This window comes from Palaemon carinicauda, chromosome 24, assembly GCF_036898095.1.
Source record: "Palaemon carinicauda isolate YSFRI2023 chromosome 24, ASM3689809v2, whole genome shotgun sequence".
In the NCBI taxonomy this organism is placed as follows: Eukaryota; Metazoa; Arthropoda; class Malacostraca; order Decapoda; family Palaemonidae; genus Palaemon; species Palaemon carinicauda.
Window position 1 is genome coordinate 96,133,309 of NC_090748.1, and position 22,500 is coordinate 96,155,808.

The 22,500-nt window shown below is 33.5% G+C and overlaps 1 protein-coding gene across 1 annotated transcript in view; it reads right to left on the minus strand.

Moving 5' to 3' along the window:
• The window catches only part of unc80 (unc80, NALCN channel complex subunit), a 198,815-nt gene that overhangs the window by 65,049 nt on the left and 111,266 nt on the right, over positions 1–22,500 (minus strand). Inside the window, 16 exon segments of the mRNA XM_068348348.1 lie at positions 840–1,001; positions 2,277–2,387; positions 3,861–3,998; positions 5,593–5,756; positions 7,693–7,882; positions 8,859–9,066; positions 10,372–10,496; positions 10,927–11,049; positions 12,163–12,260; positions 13,774–13,871; positions 14,917–15,080; positions 15,909–16,028; positions 17,245–17,355; positions 17,858–17,946; positions 19,080–19,221; positions 20,718–20,809. Of these exon segments, the coding sequence (XP_068204449.1) occupies positions 840–1,001; positions 2,277–2,387; positions 3,861–3,998; positions 5,593–5,756; positions 7,693–7,882; positions 8,859–9,066; positions 10,372–10,496; positions 10,927–11,049; positions 12,163–12,260; positions 13,774–13,871; positions 14,917–15,080; positions 15,909–16,028; positions 17,245–17,355; positions 17,858–17,946; positions 19,080–19,221; positions 20,718–20,809 (2,135 nt within the window).

Below are 22,500 nucleotides of genomic sequence, written 5' to 3' on the forward strand. Positions count from 1 at the left end.
AAATATTTAACCCTCCCTTCTAAGCTGTCTAGAAGGGACAAAACTTCTCATTTTTTATAAACTTCATATTGATTTTAGCTCGATATAAATTACTTAATTCGAATATTTTTTAAATATAATTATTATTTCTTATGAGAGATAAGGTCATGTCCAAATAAGCTAATCAGGGATAGCATCAGTTTAGAATTCAAACGGGGACTTTAGTCTCTCTCTCTCTCTCTCTCTCTCTCTCTCTCTCTCTCTCTCTCTCTCTCTCTCTCTCTCATTGAAAAAGGTCATCTCTCTCTCTTTGCTCTCTTTTATTGAAAAAGGGTTCTCTCTCTCTCTCTCTCTCTCTCTCTCTCTCTCTCTCTCTCTCTCTCATTGAAAAAAACGGCATCTCCCTCTTTCACTGAAAAACGTTCTCTCTCTCTCTCTCTCTCTCTCTCTCTCTCTCTCTCTCTCTCTCTCTCTCTCTCTCTCTCTCTCTCTCTCTCTCTCTCTCATTAAAAAAGGGTTATCTCTCTTTCATTGAAAAATATTATCTCTCTCTCTCTCTCTCTCTCTCTCTCTCTCTCTCTCTCTCTCTCTCTCTCTCTCTCTCTCTCTCTCATTGAAAAAACGGCATCTCCCTCTTTCACTGAAAAACGTACTCTCTCTCTCTCTCTCTCTCTCTCTCTCTCTCTCTCTCTCTCCTCTCTCTCTCTCTCTCTCTCTCTCTCTCTCTCTCTCTCTCTCTCTCTCATTGAAAAAGGGTTATCTCTCTATTTCATTGAAAAATGTTATCTCTCTCTCTCTCTCTCTCTCTCTCTCTCTCTCTCTCTCTCTCTCTCTCTCTCTCTCTCTCTCTCTCAGCGTACCTGTGACGGGATATCTCCAGCATCAGCACCACCTGGCCCATGGACGATGATCTTCTTGGCCGAAGGAACATTAGCAGTGACCAACAAGGACGAGTCACACTGCTCCTTGCGGAAGATTTGCTTCAGATCCTTGAACAGTATTCCCTGGATGCTCGGAACCACCTGGAAGGCAAGGGATCATTAAATTCCAGTCTTTGAAGATAAGAAGTTACCTGAAAGATTATTCCATCTTCTTTTCCCCCACCGTTATCCCTACATTAAAGGGTTGGTTGCCTGATGCGCTCTTTCCAGTCCCTTCGATCAAAGGCATCCTCTTCCCCCTAACCGCTTCTCTCCATATCATCCTTCACTTTATCTCGCCATCTAATTCTCTATCTTCTTCTTGATCTTCTCCCTCTTACAGGTTCCTCCCAAGCTCTTGATATATAGCCACTCATACTAAAGTTGTAAGCTTACCAAACCTCTTCTCTCCATATCCTCCTTCACTGTATCTTGCCATCTAATTCTCTATCTCCTTCTTGATCTTCTCCCCCTTACAGGTTCCTCCCAAGCCCTTGATATATAGCCCCTCATACTAAAAGTTGTAAGCTTACCAAACCTCTTCTCTCCATATCATCCTTCGCCTTATCTCACTCTCTAATTCTCTGCCTCCCTCTTGATCTTCTCCCCCTGGAAGCTTATTCCATCTAATCATATAATTACAATCGAGATAAAACGTATCTTTATTACATTTCCACCATTCCTTTTTCTTTGGTTTACTTGGAATCACATTGCCGCATTCTACAAAGTTTGTTGTTATATATTCTAATGACAAAATATTTTAAAGATTATAAAATACTTGGAACCGGAGGAACACACAATTTTGGGTTTTCTGGAAGCATGTGTGAGAAACGGATAATCTTCAAATTAATCAGAGTCCCTTACTTCGATGGAAAGATCTGACTCCCTAGAATGATTAACTGCACAACTCAAACTAAGATGAAAATTAGTAACTAAATGAATGAGAGTTTAATGTAGATTCAGTGCAGATATTATAGAATCATTTTTCTTCACTTGAGTGAATGACTTAGCAATAGGATAGTTTGTGCTTATGCTGTAAGTCAACAATTGTTTAATGGGAAATTATTTGTATTTTAGAGAATATCATTTAGCTTCTTTGAATTCATGGAAATGAGTCGTGGGGTGACATTGAAACAATATCGAACAGATTTTGTAGATATGAGAACAAAGCACTCAGAAGAATATTGGGAGTTAGATGGCAGGAAAGGATTAGAAATGAAATGATAAGAGAGATTACTCAAGTGCCTTATGTGGATGAGATCATGGTGAGGGGTCTTCACGAGTTGCATGTAATCGAATGAATATAAATATGATATAATACATATAAACATAATTCCTATATCACCATTTCTTACCGTTTGCCACCCATTCACTTACCGTCCAGAGGATAGAAAGAGCAGAAGCAATGTGTTCCTGAGACGCTTCTTGGGGACTTCGGACGTAAAACATGACGTAGCCTACCATATAGTTGTACAATGCAAATGCAGCCTGTAAAAACGAATGAGAAAACTTTATAAACACTATTAATTACATATGGGTACCTGGAGAATTTAAGGCAATTCTGTGGTTTTTCTTAAATTATAAACCTGCATTCTAAAAAAGAATTTAAGGCATTTTTTTTTCAACCGGCCCTTTGAATAGTAATTCTGGTTGTGATTCAATAATGAAAGCCGTTGAAGCCTTATTCGACCTTACCATTCTGGGACCGGATATTATTATTATTATAGATATAAGGTTTAGTAGCCCAATGAGTCAAAAGCAATTCTTACAGAGCTGTCCCGAATAAATTCCTGAGGGAAAAATATACTATATACATCTAATGGATAAAATACTTTATAGGTTTATATATACATCTAATGGATAAAATACTTTATAGGTTTATATATACACCTAATGGATAAAATACTTTATAGGTTTATATTTCTTAATACAAACTACCTAATTGGAAAAAGTATGTATCATATCTCATAGGTAATTAAACCTCTGAACTTAATTTAAATAGATAATTTCTGAATCCTGAACTCATCATTGAATATGAAGCTACGATTTACTGAAATCCAAATACCATAATTCCCTGCTTTTATATTATTATTATGTTATTATATATCAATATATTATATATCTATTATATATCTATATAATTACGTATTAAAAGGAACACTGATTCGGGATCTCATTTGTTGTTGCTTTCGGAAGCTTGTCTTACCTCAAAAACAGTAATAATAATCATATATTCACTATTAATAATGCTAATATTAGGAAATATATGCAGAAGAAATGGCTTCTGGAAGCGTTTTTAAATGTATAGATGCTATCTGAGCAACGATCTGGCAGTAATTTTAGTCTTCTGGAAGTGTTTTAAACGTTATAGATGCTGTTTGAGCAAATATCTGGAATTAATTTAAGTGTTCTGGGAGCGTTTTGAACATTATAGATGCTGTTTGAGCAAAGATCTGGCAGTAATTTTGGTCTTTTGAAAGCGTTTTAAACGTTACAGATGCTCTCTGAGCAGAGATCTGGTAGTAATTTTCGTCTTCTGAAAGCGTTTTAAACGTTACAGATCCTGTCTGAGCAAAGATCTGGTAGTAATTTTGGTCTTCTGGGAGCACTTTAAACGTTACAGATGCTGTCATAGCAAGATCTGGTAGTAATTTTGGTCTTCTGGAAGCGTTTTAAACGTTATAAATGCGGTTTGATTAAAGATATGGTAGTAATTTTGATTTTCTGGAAGCGTTTTAATCGTTATAGATGCGGTTTGAGCAAAGCTCTGGTAGTAATTTTAGTCTTCTGGAAGCATTTTAATCTTTATAGATGGTATTTGAGCAAAAATCACATTTTGGAAAGTTCACATCAATATTCTCTAAGTGTTATCAATGTTTCTGACTCTGAATAGACTGAACCCACAGACGAAATCACACATCAAATTAATCTTAGACCACAGGACTGCAATGAAAACTCTACCTGAGAAGGAAGTCTTGGGATGAATCTCACCAAACGTCTCAGCAGCCTCACCATCACATCTTGTCTTTCGCGAGTTAACTTCTCCAAGAAAAATCTGAGGAATAGCGCAGAGTCCTCCACAAGACATGACCAGATAACCTGTACAAGAAAGAGGTAAGTAGAGAGAGAGCGAGCAATCGGATAGTTATTATTATTATTATTATTATTATTATTAGCTAAGCTACAATCCTAGTTGCTAAAGCAGGAGGCTATAAGCCCAAGGGCCCCAACAGGGAAAAATAGCCCAGTGAGGAAAGGAAATAAGGAAATGAATAAACGATCTGAGAAATTATGAACAATTAAAATAAATTATTTTAAAAACATTAACAACATGAAAACAGATATTTTATATATAAACTATAAAAAGACTTATGGCACCCTAATGAAAATAAAAACATTTGTTGCAAGTTTCAACTTTTGAAGTTCTACTGATTCAACTACCCAATTAGAAAGATCATTCTACAATTTGGTCACAGCTGGAATAGAATGTCTAGGAGTTCCTGGCACAATTGCTTTGAGGAAGTTCACCCTGTCACACTCTTTTTGCACGGCGAGTTACCTTGCATCGCCCTACCCACCACTTTCTCATCTCCCTACACTAGCAGTTTGGGTACTCGCCGAGCAGTAAGGGTGTAAAAGTTTTCACTTCCTCGGAGAGAGGTGTGCCAGGAATTCCTGCGTCCAAATGTACACGCAACTACTCTGGAGAGAGAGAGAGAGAGAGAGAGAGAGAGAGAGAGAGAGACTTGAATTTCAAAGCCTGGTTTGACAGTGAAAAAGAAACTTACATTATTATTTCAAAAGTAAAAATCAATTATTATTATAAATAAATAGATAATTAGAATAACAGAATCATGAGAGAGAGAGAGAGAGAGAGAGAGAGAGAGAGAGAGAGAGAGACTTGAATTCCAAAACCTGGTATAACATTGAAAAGGAAGCTAACATTAAGTTTTCAAAAGTAAAAAAAAAATATTATTATAGACAGATAGATAGATAGCTAGTGTGACAGAAGCATATGAGAGAGAGAGAGAGAGAGAGAGAGAGAGAGAGAGACTTGAATTCCAAAACTTGGTATAACATTGAAAAGGAAGCTTACATTAAGTTTTCAAAAGTAAAAAAAAAATATTATAGACAGACAGATAAATAGCTAGTATGTCAGAAGCATATGAGAGAGAGAGAGAGAGAGAGAGAGAGAGAGAGAGAGAGACTTGAATTCCAAAACCAAGTATAACAATGAAAAGGAAGCTTACATTAAGTTTCCAAAAGTAAAAAAAAAAAAAATTATTATAGACAGATAGATAGATAGCTAGTATGAGAGAGAGATGAGAGAGAGAGAGAGAGAGAGAGAGAGAGAGAGAGAGAGACTTGAATTCCAAAACCAAGTATAACATTGTAAAGGAAGCTTACATTAAGTTTTCAAATGTAAAAAAAAAAAAAATGATTATTATAGACAGATAGATAGATAGCTAGTATGAGAGAGAGAGAGAGAGAGAGAGAGAGAGAGAGAGAGAGAGAGAGAGAGAGAGAGAGAGAGACACTTGAATTCCAAAACCTGGTATAACATTGAAAAGGAAGCTTACATTACGTTTTCAAAAGTATAAAAAAAATTATTATTATAGACACATAAATAGCTAGTATGAGAGAGAGAGAGAGAGAGAGAGAGAGAGAGAGAGAGAGAGAGAGGGGTACACACCTGCTGTGCAGCTTCATAGACGGCAATACCATCAGGGGTCACAGCTGGATCGTCCAGTAGGTGAATGATCGTAAGAACAGCTGAACAGAGACAAGATGGGAAGAGTTGTTGGGCCACGGACATGTGGTGACCAGTGCTCCGAACTGTGTCTGCCTCTTCTTCTCCTGGAAAGGTCAAAGATTTAAAGTCCCTTTGAACTTGGTTACTGAGGATAAGTACCAAGACATCTATTCAATTGCAGTGAAGAATAAACAATTGTTAGGCCTTACTAATGAAGGACTTCTCTACCAGATGATAAGTAAAGAAAAGAACAATCAGGAGTTCTAACCAATAACAAAGGATGAGGCCTAAGGTCCTTAACTAGTTATTTGTGATAGCAATAAAGAAGATAAGAACCAACAACTTTGACCAACTGATATGGATAAAAATACAAGAACTATAATCACTTGCCAAATATTAAACCCAACAATTTCAGTTAATTACAGAGGATAACAATAGAGTTTTGATCAATACTAATGGTTAGGACCTGTTAAAATTGTTAAAGTTATTATTATTATCATTATTATTATTATTATTATTATTATTATTATTATTATTATTATTATTATTATTATTTTTAATATAATTAAAATTATTATAAATATTAATATAATTAAAATTATTATCAACAAAATTATTATCACCATTAAAATTATCATCATTTTTAAAATTTACCAAATTTTCCCATCAATTAATTTTGGAGAAACAAGCGTCTTTTTGTATGCATGAAATAGTTCAGTAACTCGCATTCATTTCTGTCTAATAAATACTCCTAATTATCTTTGCTTTCTCTAAATTGTTTTATGAAATAATAGTTGATCAATACTAACTTTTCTAATTAATTCCTATTTGGAAAAAAAAAGTCTTTTGGTATATATCAAATTGTTCAGTATCTCACATTTATTTCTGATTAGTAAATACAATTCTTAGTTATCTTTGCTTTACCTAAAGTATGTTTTATGGAATAATAATTGATCAATACCGAATTTTACCATTAATGCATATTTGAAAAGCAAGTGTCTTTTTGTATATATGAAATTGTTCAGGTCTCACATTCATTTTTGATTAATAGATAATACTCTTAGTTATCTTTGCTTTCTCTGAAGTATGTTTTATGAAATAATAGTTTATCAATACCATATTTTCCCATTAGTTCATTTTCGAAAAACAAGTGTCTTTTTGTATATATGAAATTGCTCATATCTCATATTTATTTCTGATTAATAAATACAACTCTTAGTTATCTTTGCTTTATCTAAAGAATATTTTATGAATTAATAGTTGATCAATACCAAATTTTCTCATTAATTTATATTTGAAAAACAAGTGTCTTTTTGTATATATGAAATTGTTCATATCTCACATTTATTTTTGATTAGTAGATAATACTCTTAGTTATCTTTGCTTTCTCTGAAGTATGTTTTATGAAATAATAGTTTATCAATACCATATTTTCCCATTAATTCATTTTCGAAAAAAAAGTGTCTTTTTGTATATATGAAATTGTTTAGTAACTCACATTTATTTCTGATTAATAAATATAACTCTTAGTTATCTTTGCTTTCTCTAAAGAATGTTTTATGAAATAATAGTTTATCAATACCAAATTTTCCTATCAATAAGTGTCTTTTTGTATATATGAAATATTTCAGTATTTTATATTTATTTATGATTGATAAGTACAACTCTTAGTTATCTTTGCTTTCTCTAAAGAATGTTTTATGAAATAATAGTTGATCAATACCAAATTTTCTCATTAATTCATATTTGAAAAACAAGTGTCTTTTTGTATATATGAAATTGTTCACTAACTCACATTTATTTATACTTATTAAATACTACTCTTAGTTATCTTTGCTTTTTCTAAAGTATGTTTTATAAAATAATAGTTGATAAATACCAAATTTTCCCATTAATTCATACTCGTAAAACAAGTGTTATTTTTTTATATATGAAATTGTTCAGTATCACATTTATTTATTATTAATTGATACTACTCTGGCTTATCTTTGCTTTCATTAAATTATATATATTTTTTTTTATTTTTTATTGAAATAATACCTTCTTCATGATCATCTGGGGATACATGATGCAGTGCCGGTTCGTAGGCAGCTTGAATGGTCACAGGAACAGTTGTCAATAAGAAGTTTTCCCTCTCGATTCTTCTTTTCTTTTCCTCAGCTTCCAGAGCAGATCGCACCATCTCGGCTTGCAGCTTACGTCTCGTTCTGGTGGCAGTGACGTATGATCTCTGTTGGTTGTGAGAATAAGACAACATGTAAATGTAAAGTTTGGAATGAAAATGGAAAATTGGGAAGAAAGTGATGGAAATGGAGGTACATACTATAGAGGCAACATCTGGGTATTGAAGATGAGTAGAAAGATGAGTAAAAAGCAAAGAAAGGTAAAAATGCCTGAATAAGATGTAACTCTACTAATTCTTGAAAGTGAGTAAAACCCCAAGTTAAGGGATTATAATAAAACAAATACAGATAAAAGTGTCTAAATGTTATCAATTTCTAGATATGAGAATTTGATGTATTAAAGAGATATCTAGTAAGATATTGACAAGAAAAACACATTAAGGTCAATATGGTTAAACTTCTAGGAAACCAAAGATATCAAATTTCAAAGGTAGCCAATTAACTAAAGATGGCTGCAGATTACAGTCAGTGAAGACGAAGAGAAAAAATCACAAATATTTATAGATTGAGCTTGACCTTGACCTTCGACCTTACTATGTATTAATTGGGGTGGATTTTCATGCACTCAAATATGAACCAAGTTTGAGGTCTCTGTGACAACGATGTCCAAACTTATGGATGATTCGTGAAGTGGACATTTTGCCTGACCGTGACCTTGGCCTTTGACCTTGACCTTCCAAATTGAAGTGATTTTCAGCTTTTTACATAACAATTAATCCCTGCAAGTTTTATTACTCTAAGATTAAAATTGTGGCCAAAAAGCTATTCACAAACAAACACACACACAAACAAGCACACAAACAAGGTAATATATATATATATATATATATATATGTATATATACACATGTATATATATATATATATATATATGTGTATGCATACATATATATGTGTATATATGATGTATATATATATATCATCAACTGTTATTAGTCCACTGCAGGACAGAGGCCTCAGACACATGTCCTTCCACCTTCGTCTATTTACGGTCTTTCTAATTATGCAATGGTTCTTCACTTACATGCTGTATCTGGTTAACGGTGACTTCCTCTACATTTGTCTTGAAATGAGGCATCCAAGGAGGATCCACAACAGGGAGGGATTCCACTCCTATCTTGGGCGATGGCAGAGTGAATTCAATCCCGTGGGGTGGAACTTTGAAAGTCAGTTGTCCACCTTCCTCCATGCGCGTCCATGCCTGGTACCGGGATCGCCATAGGACCTGGAACCTGTAAGATGATGTGTTATTAATGTAAAAAAATTATATATACGATTAGTTCTGAAAAGAAAGACAAAATTGTATATACATTCCACATTCAATTAACAGTGATATATATGTAAAGGTTTTGGAAAGACATACACTGTTAAAGATATTGCCCAAAAATAACAGTAAAAATACTGGAATAAATGTTGCCAGGCATTTACCGTTTTAAAAACCGATAAATAGACGTAAAGAAGTGATAATACGGTCACCAACCCGTAAAATATAACAACAAAGTATGGTAACATTATGGTCGCCTGTATTTTACTGCAATACGGTTGAGAACAGTATATTTTTACGGAGCATTTCAGTTTTTTTAACAGTGTATGTAATAACACACTAGTTTTTGAAGGGCAGTTAATAACACATTATGGCTTTCATCATCATATGAAAGTTTTTCATTGCCTTGATTTAATTCTCTTAAGAGCAAACTGTTCTGCACAACAGATTATAATAGTTTTAAAGATAATGACATAAAATTCTTTCATGATGGGCCAAGTATTTTCAAAAGTGTATTACTAAAAGAATTTTCTGTTCTTCCTTAGTATGATGATCGTGTTAATAAGTAATAAGAAAATGACACAACCTCTAAATGGAGCAGGTCATTAACAGTAGACATGACATAACGTAGTATTTTTCATCCTAATTAACATGTATATAATAAACTTATAATATCCTTTGATAAGAAGGATCTTGAGGATGGCAGAAATGACATGTTAAATCACCTAGCTGTTGCTAGTAAAGATGATTATGATAATATAATGTTAAAAAACAGAAGAACCTTATAAATATATTTACAGAGATATGAGAAAGAGAAGAATAACATGAGAATAAAGAATATGAGGAAACATTGATTAATTCATTTCGTTTCTTCACCTCAGTATGGACCTTATAGCTGTTTTTAGTAAAGATGATTATAATAATATAATTTCAACAGCAAAAGAACATTATAAAGATGTATATAAAGATATCAGAAAGAGAGAAGAATAGCGTAAGAGTAAAGAATATGATGGAACAATGATAATTGCTTTCGTTTCTTCAATGATTGATTGATTGATTTGGGGTTTTTTGGAATCCTGACATCTAAGGTCATTGACCCCGCTTCTTCACCTCAGTATGGAACTTATAGCTGTTTTTGATAAAAATTATTATGATAATATAATGTTAAAAAAAGAACCTTATAAAGATGTTTATAGTGATATGGAAAAGAAAGAAGAATAACACGAGAGTAAAGAATATGATGTAACAATGATAAATCCCTTTGTTTCTTCACCTCAGTATAGCGTTGAGCCTGGTGCTCGGATCCGGATGTGTGAGTTCGGTTGTCATGATCTCAGACGCGCGAGATGGTATCCGGACTCCGGCGAGGATGAAGACGACGGCTGCGGTGGCAGTCACCTTCGGAATAATAATAATAACAACAATAATAATGATAATAATAATAATAATAATAATAATAAATTTAGGTAGTATACCCTCTTTAAGCAAGTTTTGTTGAAGATAATGGGTGCCTCAGTTGCATTGAGAAGACAGAGTACAAAGATCAATGCAACTGTAGCAGCCATTATCTTTAACAAAATCAATAATAATAATAATAATAATAATAATAATAATAATAATAATAATAATAATAATAATAATAATAATAATCCTTAGACATTAGTGTAGGTATGATACACACACATTACAATCGTCTCAAGTAATTCCACTGTATTGTGTTTTCAAAACTACAACCTGGGTTAACTTTCATATCACAATAGATTATGCTACTCGTTTCACATTTCAAGAAAAAAAAAACAATAAAAGGAAAAAAACAAAGCTACTGCACCTCGTTATCGTGCTCCAAGAGAAGTTCCCAAGCTTGTGGCACCACATCACGAAGCAGATCCTCTGTCATGACAGCCACTGACTTGCAGACGAGCGACAGAGGAGCGTGGAATAAGCCCATCACCTAAGTAAGAAAGGGAGAGAGAGCCCTTTCTAATCATTTTCTTATCTATTTATGTGCCATTTCAACTATAGTCAATTCTTTTTAGGGAGGCAGATTTTCACCGACTCGCAGGAGTGCCCTTTTAGCTCGTAAAAGCTTCCTGATCGCTGATTGGTTGGACAAGATAATTCTAACCAATCAGATAGCAGGAAACCTTTCTGAGCTAAAAGGGCACCGCTGGGAGTCGGTGCAAATGCGCCTCGTTAAAAAAATTGAGTATAAAATGGCAGCTAACATTTAATAAAAAGGGATTTCCGTTTTTTAATAGTACATGTGAAAACGAGCAAAATAAACAAAATAAAATGAAGTATTGCGCATTTCTGTATGGTATATCTGTGAAGGTTTACATTAAGTGTATTTCGTATAAGAAAATTTGAGCTCATCTTCATTTAACAAATGTAAAAAATTTAGTTTTTCTTATGAGAACAGTCACCTTTTAGAATGTTATTTATTAGAGCATATGAGACAAATCCTATTAATAAAATACAAATAAACATAACTAAAGCGTGCATGAATCTTCAAAAGGACATTAGAGAATTACACCATAGCGTTGAGGCCCGAAATGAGGTGAATTAGCTGGTTGAAAATTTTGAAATCAAATTATAAAATAAGAAGAATGGCAGGCGTAGTAAAGGTCACAGAGGTGATAAGAGTGTCAAGGCTGAAATGGTGTGGCCATGTGTTGAGGATGGATGGTGGGAAGGGAGTGACGAGGACTTTGGAGGAACCTTTTTTGGAGCGGGGGGGGGGGGCCATCAACAAGGAGGCAGAGAAGTAGATGTCGAGATGGTGAAGGATGATATGGAGAGAAGAGGTCTGGTGGAAGCATTCGCATTTAATAGAAGACATTAGAGATGGCGCATCAGGCAACCGACCCATTAATGTAGGGATGATGGTGAGAAGGAGAGAAGAGGTTTGGTGGAAGAATTCACATTTAATAGAAGACATTGGAGTTGGAGCATCAGGCAACCGACCCTTTAATGTAAGAATGATTTTGGGAAACTAGTTTGAGGCCCAAAATGAATTAAGGTATATACGACAATCGCGTTATTAGGAAATAAAGAATAAACGCACCTGAGTCTTCATAAATCTGATAATCGGCGTATCGTATTTCTTTGGTTTCTTCTTCTCATCCTCCGTGGCGTAGTCCTTAGACGCTTCTTTGCCGTCACCTTCGGGAGAAATATCCTTAATGATTGTTATGTTATAATAGGACTTAGCTATTGTGACGAGCCGAGAGAAGGTTGTGACTCAAAGGCAGTATGAAAGCAACTGAGTAACTTTATTATAGGACACTCTCCTTTATATACAAAAGCTCAAAGCAACAATAAATTTCATGTTCAAAAAACAGACATTGTTACAGAGGAGAAAAGCAGACATGTTTATTCTGCTTCTTTTTAGTGCGAGGGAAGAGCGAAGATACAAGCATAATATATACACAAAATGAACTATGTACGATCATGCAACACACGGTTGGTACATGAAAATAATACAGAGATATTACTTTCCCATTTCTTAATCAAGCTTTCATTTAATTATTGAATTGCCTTAAGATTATTCTCTTCTATATCCAAACTGAACTTGTATATTGAGAGAGAGAGAGAGAGAGAGAGAGAGAGAGAGAGAGAGAGAGAGAGAGAGAGAGAGAGAGAGAGAGAGAGAGAGACTAAATTCTTTAAATGCCTGAAAAGTATACTTTTCTGTATCCAAATTGCACTTGAAAAATGGTTTGTAAGAATCTGGATTAGGTATATTTTTTTCTTTCTTTTGATTTCTGAGAGAGAGAGAGAGAGAGAGAGAGAGAGAGAGAGAGAGAGAGAGAATAAATGGAACCGAGAAAGATTATTCATTATGAAATATAGAGACAATACCAACAGATTAAAAAAGATATGATAGAGATAGAGAAAAAGACAGGAATAACAGGCCTTAGAGAGAGAGAGAGAGAGAGAGAGAGAGAGAGAGAGAGAGAGAATAAATGGAACCGAGAAAGATTATTCCTTATGAAATATAGAGACATTACCAACAGATTAAAAAACATATGATAGAGATAGAGAAGAAGACAGGAATAACAGGCCCTGAGAGAGAGAGAGAGAGAGAGAGAGAGAGAGAGAGAGGGAGAGAGAGAGAGAGAGAGAGAGAATAAATGGAACCGAGAAAGATTATTCCTTATGAAATAGAGACATTACTAACAGAATAAAAAAAGATATGATACAGATAGAGAAGAAAACAGGAATAACAGGCCCGAGAGGAGAGAGAGAGAGAGAGAGAGAGAGAGAGAGAGAGAGAGAGAGAGAGAGAGAGAGAGAGAGAGAGAGAGAGAGAGAGAGAGAGAGAGAAACTAAATTCTTTAAATGCCTGAAGAGTATGCTTTTTAGTATCAAAATTGCACTTGAAAAATAGTTTGTATGATTCTGGATTAGGTATATCTTTTTCTTTCTTTTGATTCCTGAGAGAGAGAGAGAGAGAGAGAGAGAGAGAGAGAGAGAGAGAGAGAGAGAGAGAGAGAGAGAGAGAGAATAAATGGAACCGAGAAAGATTATTCCCCATGAAATACATTGCTAACAGATTAAAAGAAAATATGATAGAAATAGAGATGCACACAGAAATAACAGGCCCTGAGAGAGAGAGAGAGAGAGAGAGAGAGAGAGAGAGAGAGAGAGAGAGAGAGAGAAATGGCATACATACCATCCGTATCTATGGTATCTTTTGATAGGTGTACAGCCGAGCCTTGGTGATGGCCAAGACGAGATAACACAGCTGATATGTCCACATTACGGTCAATCCTGTCAAATAGAATGGATACATAGTCATCACTTAATTGTGGTGAGTTAAAGATGTCTTATATTATTACTTATTAAAAGACTGAGTTTTTATAATGAAAAGAGTGATAATATAGGGAAAAAATAATTAGTTTATCATGAAAATAAATGGTAACTGTAAGAAGAAAAAAAATAGATAAAAATATCTTTTTATCACTCCTCACTATAGCAATGAATTTTATATTCTATGATAAAAATAGTAATGATATAGAGACAAAATAATTAGTTTATCAAGAAAATAAATGGTAATTGGAAGAAGAAAAAATAGATAAAAATATCTTTTTATCACTCCTCACTACAGCAATGAATTTTATATTTTATGATAAAAACAGTAATATTATGGAGACAAAATAATTAGTTTATCATGAAAATAAATTATAATTGAAAGAAGGATAAAATCAAATAAAAATACCTTCTATCACTCCCCACTGAAGGAGTATATTTTATGATAAAAACAGTAATAATATAGGGACAAAATATTCAGTTTATTATGAAAATAAACTGCTAATTGGAAGAAGAAAAAAAAATAAAAATACCTTTTATCACTCCCACTAAAGGAAAGAATTTTATAATAAAAAGAGTAATTATATAGAGACACAATATTCATTTTATCATGTAAATAAATCATAATTGGAATAAGAAAAGATTTATCATAATCGATAAAATTAGATGCGATTCTCGAAATTAAATGTACGTACTCGAAGCAGATCGAATACTTTATAATTTTAAAAAAATATAATCATAATGATAATAGCATAATAATAGTAATAATATTATAGTAATTATGATATAGTGGGAATAACATTAGTAATATTATCAAAAAGCGAAGGAAGAAGAAAGTAGAAACCTTAATATCAAAGCATCATTTTGAAGTCACTGATATAAATGATAATAACAATGATAATAATAGTAATAATATCAATAATAACAACAGAAATTAGAATATGAATAGAAATCTTAACATCAAAGAATAAGTTTGAAGCCAAACTGGAAATAAGAAGTCTCTTACTTGTCTTTTCTTGCAAAGCTCTCCTTCCTCCGGAGGGGAGAGCCGTGGCCTCCGCCCCCCTGCTCAGAGGCCTTCCTCGTGGGCTTCTTGTCCTTCTTGTCGCGTCTTCTGGTCACTGGGTTTATCACCTCCTCCTCCTGTTCCTCGAATTCCTCGCCGTACATCTGTTTAAAAGGTTTAAAGGTGGCTCATGAATGGCAGAGGCAAGGGACAGTGACAATGCCCTATCAAGCAGGACATTGCCCTAGAGACTGACCAAGTATACATATGATCAGTGCCCATGCCCCTCTCCATCCAAGCTGGGACCAGGGAGAGCCAGACAATGGCTGCTTATGACTCACCAGATAGACTTATAGGATCCCCCCAACGCCCCCATCCTTAGCTCATAAGGATGGTGAGGTTGCAGCTACTAAAGGAACTACGAGTTTGAAGAGGACTCTAGGCTTCCCCAAAGCCACCATCCTTGGCTCACAAGGATGGTGAGTTTGCAGCCACTAAAGGAACTACGAGTTTGAGAAGGACGCTAAGCTCTCCCAAACCCAAAATCCTTAGCTCACAAGGATGGTGAGGTTGCAGTTACTAAATGAACTACGAGTTTGAGAAGGACGGTAGGCTCCCGCCCCCCCCCCCCCCCCCATCCTTGGCTCACAAGGATGGTGAGGTTGCAGTTACTAAAGGAACTAACTAGTTTGAGCAGGACTTGAACCCCCGTCTGGCGATCACCAGTCAGGGATGTTACCATATAGGCCACCACAAGGATAAGAAATTAATAACCATTATAATATTCAATATTCATCCAAATTTATTCAAATAAATAAAAAACAACATAAATAAAAAGGTTTATAATTCAATGAGAGGTGTAGTAACACACCGATGAAACTTATAAATAAATTACGAAAAGAGGAAAACATGGCAGACCAATAAAAAAAAATACACACACAAACACACGAAAAAAAAAAAAAAGCAAAATAGGACAATTTTCGTGTTCTTACTTTTCGAACCGAGTGCATCAGTCTCTTGCAAGCACGCATGTTCCTCTTGTAGCAATGAGGGTGGCAGAAGTTCTGGTGGGTGCAGGTCATGTTGTACATGGAAAACATTCGTACTACCACCTGTAAAAGAGTATTGATTAAAATATCATTTAATTTGATAAGAAATAAATCGGTAAAGAACAGATTCTTATCAGGTTGGTGAACTATGTCCCAAATCAAAAGATCATGATATAATAAATATAAGAATATAAAGAATATAGGAATATAAAAATATACAGTATATAGACCTACAAAGAATTATTAATCAACGTAGCATTTAATTTGATAAGAAATAAATCGATAAAGAACAGTTTCTTATCAGGTTGATGAACTATGTCCCAAATTAAAAGAACATGATATAATAAATATAAGAATATAAAGAATATAGGAATATAAAATATACATTATATAGAACTACAAAGAATTATTAATCAACGTGGCATTTAATTTGATAAGAAATAAATTGATAAGGAACAGTTTCTTATCAGATTGATGAACTATGTCCCAAATTAAAAGTTCATGATATAATAAATATAAGAATATAAAGAATATAGGAATATATAGGAATATAAAAATATACATTATATAGACCTACAAAGAATTATTAATCAACGTATCCTTTAATTTGATAAGAAATAACTCCATAAGGAATAGTTTCTTATCAGGTTGATGAAATATGACCCAAAGTAAAAGAATATAAAGATATAAAAATATAAGTGTAAAGAATATAAGAATATAGAAATATACAGTACATAGACCTGCAAAGAGTGTATCATTTAATTTGATAAGAAATAACTCGATAAAGAACAGTTTCCAATCAGGGTGATGAACTATGACCCAAATTAAAAGAATATAAAGATATAAGAAATATAAGAATATGAAAATATATAAGAATAAGAAAGTATATAAGGATGCGATAATACATAAGAATATGAAAATATGTGAGAATATGGAAATATATAATATGGAAATATATTATATGAAAATATATAAGAATATGAAAATATATAAGAATATGAAAATACATAAGAATATGAAAATAGGCTACATAAGAATATGAAAATACATAAGAATATGAAAATACAAAGGAATATGAAAATATATAAGAATATGAAAATACAAAGGAATATGAAAATATATAAGAATATGAAAATACATAAGAATATGAAAATATATGAGGATATGGAAATATATAAGAATATGAAAATACATAAGAATATGAAACTACATAAGAATATGAAAATATATAAGAATATAAAAACGCAATAAACTTCACGTCTAGGTGAGACCACCTTACCTTGATCCAAGGCATATTTGAAGTAAGGCTTTCTTCATCAAGGTCACCGTCATTAGGACTCTCAGGCAAATCCTCGTTGCTCAGGACTCCAGGTGATTCCTCGCCTGATACCTGAGGATATTAGGAATCACTTCAGAATATAGCAGGAATCGGGATAGAAGAATATCACTAGACTAACAATCTTCCAGAATACTACATAAGATATTGTACTTTTCTTGTAGTTTATTTATTTCCTTGTTTCCTTTCCTCACTGGGCTATTTTCCCTGTTGGAACCCTTGGGCTCATAACAACCTGCTTTTTCGACTAAAGTTGTAGATTAGTTAATAATAATAATAGTAATAATAATAATAATCATAATAATAATAAAAAGCCTTTAAGCTCATAGCATCCTGCTTTTCCAACTAGGGTTGTATCTTAGCTAATAATAATAATAATAATAATAATAATAATAATAATAATTATAATAATAATAATATCAAAAACTCGTGTTCATTCTGCAAAATTAAACAAAAATTCTGTTTGATTTTCATATCTTTCATAAAATATTCAAATTAACAAATATTTTCTTATTAACGTAAATGAGGCATCAACAAGAAAATATGGTATCCTTACCTCCGGTTCCAAATGCTCTGAAGTGTCAGATCTCTCACTAACCGAAGATACTTTCCTCCTGGAACGGACACTGTCAGACCTCTTAATAGCTGCAGATAGAATAGAGAGATACGGTTATTCAGTTTTAATTTGAGTATGATTTGCCTCTTTGTTATTAATTTCATACACCGTGAAGTAGGTCTAACTTTCAGTCCTGCTTTCCCTAATTGGTTTCATATTCCGTAAGGTAGGTCAAACTTTCAGTCCTGTTAACCTTTATTAATTTTGTACTACGTAAAGTCGATCTAACTTGCAGTCCTATTAACCCTTATTGATTTTATACTCTGTAAAGTAAGTCTAACTTTCACTCCTTTTCCTAATTGATTTCATATTCCGTAAGGTTGGTTAAACTTTCACTCCTGTTAACCGTTATTAATTTCATACTACGTAGAGTAAGTCTAAATTTCAGTCCTTTTTCTCTAATTGATTTTGTACTCCTCTAAGTAGGTCAAACTTTCAGTCCTGCTTGCCTTCATTAGTTTCATAATCCGTCCGGTAGGTCAATATTCAGTCCTGTTAACCCTTATTAATTTTGTACTCTTCAGAGTAGGTCAAACTTTCAGTCCTGTAAACCCTTATTAATTTCATACTCCATAAAGTATGTCAATATTCAGTCCTGTTAACCCTTATCAATATCATACTCCATAAAGTAGGTCCAAGCTTCAGTCCTGCTTTCCCTATTTGATTTCATACTCCGTAAAGTAGGTCTAACTTTCAGTCCTGCTTTCCCTAACTGATTTAATATTCCTTAAAGTAGGTCAAACTTTCAGTTCTGCTAACCCTTATTAATTTTGCACTCCTCCAAGTAGGTAAAACTCTTTGTCCTGTTAACCTCTATTAATTTTGTTCTCCAAGTATGTCAAACTTTCAGTCCTTTTAACCCTTATTAATTTTGTACTCCTCCAAGTATGTCAAACTTGTAGTCTTGTTAACCCTAATTAATTTCATAATCCGTAAAGTAAGACAGCAAATAAATTTCAACTGCTTAAACAATATCAGCAAAACCAATTGTATTAACACACTCCGATACACAGAAATTATTGGAATAAAGATTCAGAACCACAATTAGCAAAACCAGTTGTATTAATACATTCCAATAAACAGAAATTATTAGAATAAAGCTTCAAAAACTTAATGACAGATAATATGAATCACAAAACCATATAAAAGCCAAATATCTTACAATCGGAATCAGGATCCTTTGTGCTCCTACGAAGCTTATACGACCTCCTCTTGAATGAATTCTGACCACTCCCCTTCTTCAGAAAATGACTCCGGGACGCTTGCAAATTCTTTCTTCGATCTTCATCGCAGAATTGTCCACTCTGTGTATGAATCTTTAATTACGAACAGAATTTATGAAATTAAATCACATTATCCTAAAGATTTTTATTATTTTTTCAGTTTCAAAAGATGTGAAATAAAATTAGATTTTAGTGTTAATTGACTATGTCTTTTGAACTTTTCACTACAAAGCCTTGGACACTTCAAAAGAATCATGCGTCAATCACTGGACTCCTTTTCAACAATCAGCTTCATTGATGGGTGATGTCTGTCTATCCCATTATGAGCTGAATGACTCACATTCAATCTTGCAACAAATACGTCTAATCTTTACATATCTTTTTCTTTGATGTTGATAACACGGAACGTCTAAACTCAAATGAAAATAATTCGTAGATGATTACATGACTTGCTTATTTGATCTGTTGATAATTATTACTACACTTCTTTAATTAACGGGTTATTTATGAAAGCGTTGGATAATGTTGATTTACATCATAAACCTGATGCCTCCACAAAAAAAAAAAAAAAAAAAAAAAAAAAAAAAAAAAAAAAACTTATCATTAATGAAGGAAAAGGCTTCACAAATTTACAATATCCTTAAAACTGTAGTTCAAAGGTAAACATTGACAATGTGTTCTTAGACAGAGGCTAAAGTAATGAATACCAAATGAGAACGCTTAATCCTTAAAATAGAAAAAACAATTCCTCAAGGATAGAAAATTGGAGATTTACTCAATTAAAAAAAAACATAGGCAGTGAAAAAAAACATTAAACATTGTAATCTTTCTCTTGCTTAAAGGTACACTCAGGCACACTATTCTTCCAGTTTCCTTATTTCCTTTCCTCACTGGGCTATTTTATCTGATGAAGCCCTTGGGCTTATAGCATCCTGCTTTTCCAGCTAGGGTTGTAACTTGACTATTAATAATAATAATAATAATGATAATAATAATAATAATAATAATCTCTTTGATTACATGACAAACAGAGGCCCTTTAGATTATCAGGTTCCATTTTCTCATTTTCTCATAACATCTTTCAGTGTAAGTTGATATGAATTATTTGGTATTTTCTTATCTTCATTATTGAATGAATTGGTTAAATATTAAAATAAAACATTCACTATCTACAGGAATGAATGGTTAAAAAATGTATAACCGTTAATTACTTGTAAAAAAGATAGGCTGCATGCAAGAACTTAAGCCTTTCTCACTCATAAAACCATATAAAGCAAATACTAACAACACTTTACAGATAACATGAAGGTTCTCACACATCTTGAATTTCTATGGAATTCCAATACGTAAAAAAGATGAGTTACCAATGAAAAGTGTGACAGGCAGTTGATGAAAAAAAAAGTTAAAATAAGTACATGTACACAGGGACACTCGTTACGAATTCAAGTACAACAGAGATTCCATATCAAGAGCATGAAGAGACAGTTTGAATACAGTACTTTTTGAGGGGGTATATCAGAATCTACAGTTGATAATTGGAGAGAAGGGGTTTGGGGTGTCAAAAATGGTCTGCAAACCTGTACCGTTACAGTGGTGTTGGAACTCCCCAGGCTGATGTTGTCAGGATCGTGCAAAGCGAAGCTTATTTTCCTTTCGCCTGTGAATCCGGCTGCATGGAAGCAGGAGAGGGGGGATATTCAGATGGATTTGAAACGAAATGGTAGGCAGAACAAGAGAGAAGAGTCAGTTACTTAACAGGGTCTAAAACCTGGAAGCAGGAGAGGGGAAGAACTCAGTTGTGCATTTAAACTATATGTTAGTCAAAGAAGAGAGAGGCAGCAGTTACTTTAGAGGGTTTTAAACCTGGAAGCAGGAGAGGGGAAGAACTCAGTTGGATTTGAAACTATATGTTAGTCAAAGAAGCGGGAGGCAGCAGTTACTGAAGAGGGTTTGAAACCTGGAAGCAGGAGAGGGTAAAGAACTCAGTGGTGCATTTGAAACTATATGTTAGTCAGAACAAGAGAGATACAGCAGTTATTTAATAGGATCTGAAATCTCTAACAAACTGAGACAAGTTTGAAAGAGTGAGGGTGAGTCCTGCTGCAGAAAAGCAGAAAAGGGCGAAAACTCAATTGGATTTGAAACCGTATAATAGTGAGAACAAGAGAGAAGTAGTATTTACTTAAGATGATCTGAAACCTATAACAAATTGAAATTGAAAAGGTGGGGCTATTAAAAGATAGCAGAAATTCAGCTGCATGTGAAGCAGATTGGGAAAGAAGGCAGTATAAAGAAGAGAAGAAATAGACTGCATGAAATGAAAGGAGATAGATGCATCTTTGGTAAATAAGATTATTACATGTGTAAACAGTAGAAAGCTTTAAGATCTAAGTAAGATAACGTTTGTACTACTCTGCGCATTGTAGACACGGTACTTCCAAACTTATCAAATTGAAGATAAAAACTATTGTACCTCAATTCTGATCTTCGTTGGACTTTATGAAATATTTACTGTGGCTAAGATATGCGTAACCAGAATTCTACAATGTGAAAAAGAACAAGTAAGGATAAGATCTTTTAAAACAGAATGGAAGGCTTACATAATCAGGAAATACCTTAAAATGAAAGTAGATCTAAGACTTATAGTAGGACTTGATACATTGTACATGAAAAGAGGCATTAGTATATATAAAACATGACTCAGGTTGGAGTGAAAAATTTGAAACCTTGTGTAATTCATATTTAGATACAAAATCACTATATGAATGGGTAAATGTCGTAATTGGCACTTTATTTAACGTAATTAATAAACAAGTAATGAACATTAAAATCTCTTGGCAGATTTAAATCTACCTATGAATGAACTCTGTCAGACTCAAATATCACATCAAGTAAAAATAAAAAAATTATGGGATCTAACTGACTATTCAGATAAATTAATATCACAACAAATTATTTTCAAAATACAATTATTTTCGTTAATTTGGACTATTTCCGAACAAGTAAATACACATATGATGGAACTACATAAAAAAGACATAATCCCAAAGTTAGAGTGAGTAAAGTATCATTGGTCTGGCTATTACCTATCAGTCAAAATACCATAAAAATCTATAATATTCTCATTATTCCTATCACGAACATCCCCATCGTTGCAAATTCATGCGAATCAATAATCAGGTTTTCCATAATTATCACATGTACTGTGTTCTCCTTTCCCACCGTTATCCCTACATTAAGGGGTCGGTTGCCTAATGCGCCATCTCCAATGTCTTCTATCAAAGGCATATTCTTCCACCAAACATCTCTCCAAATCATCCTTCACCTTATGTCGCCATCAAATTCTCTGCTTCCCTCTCG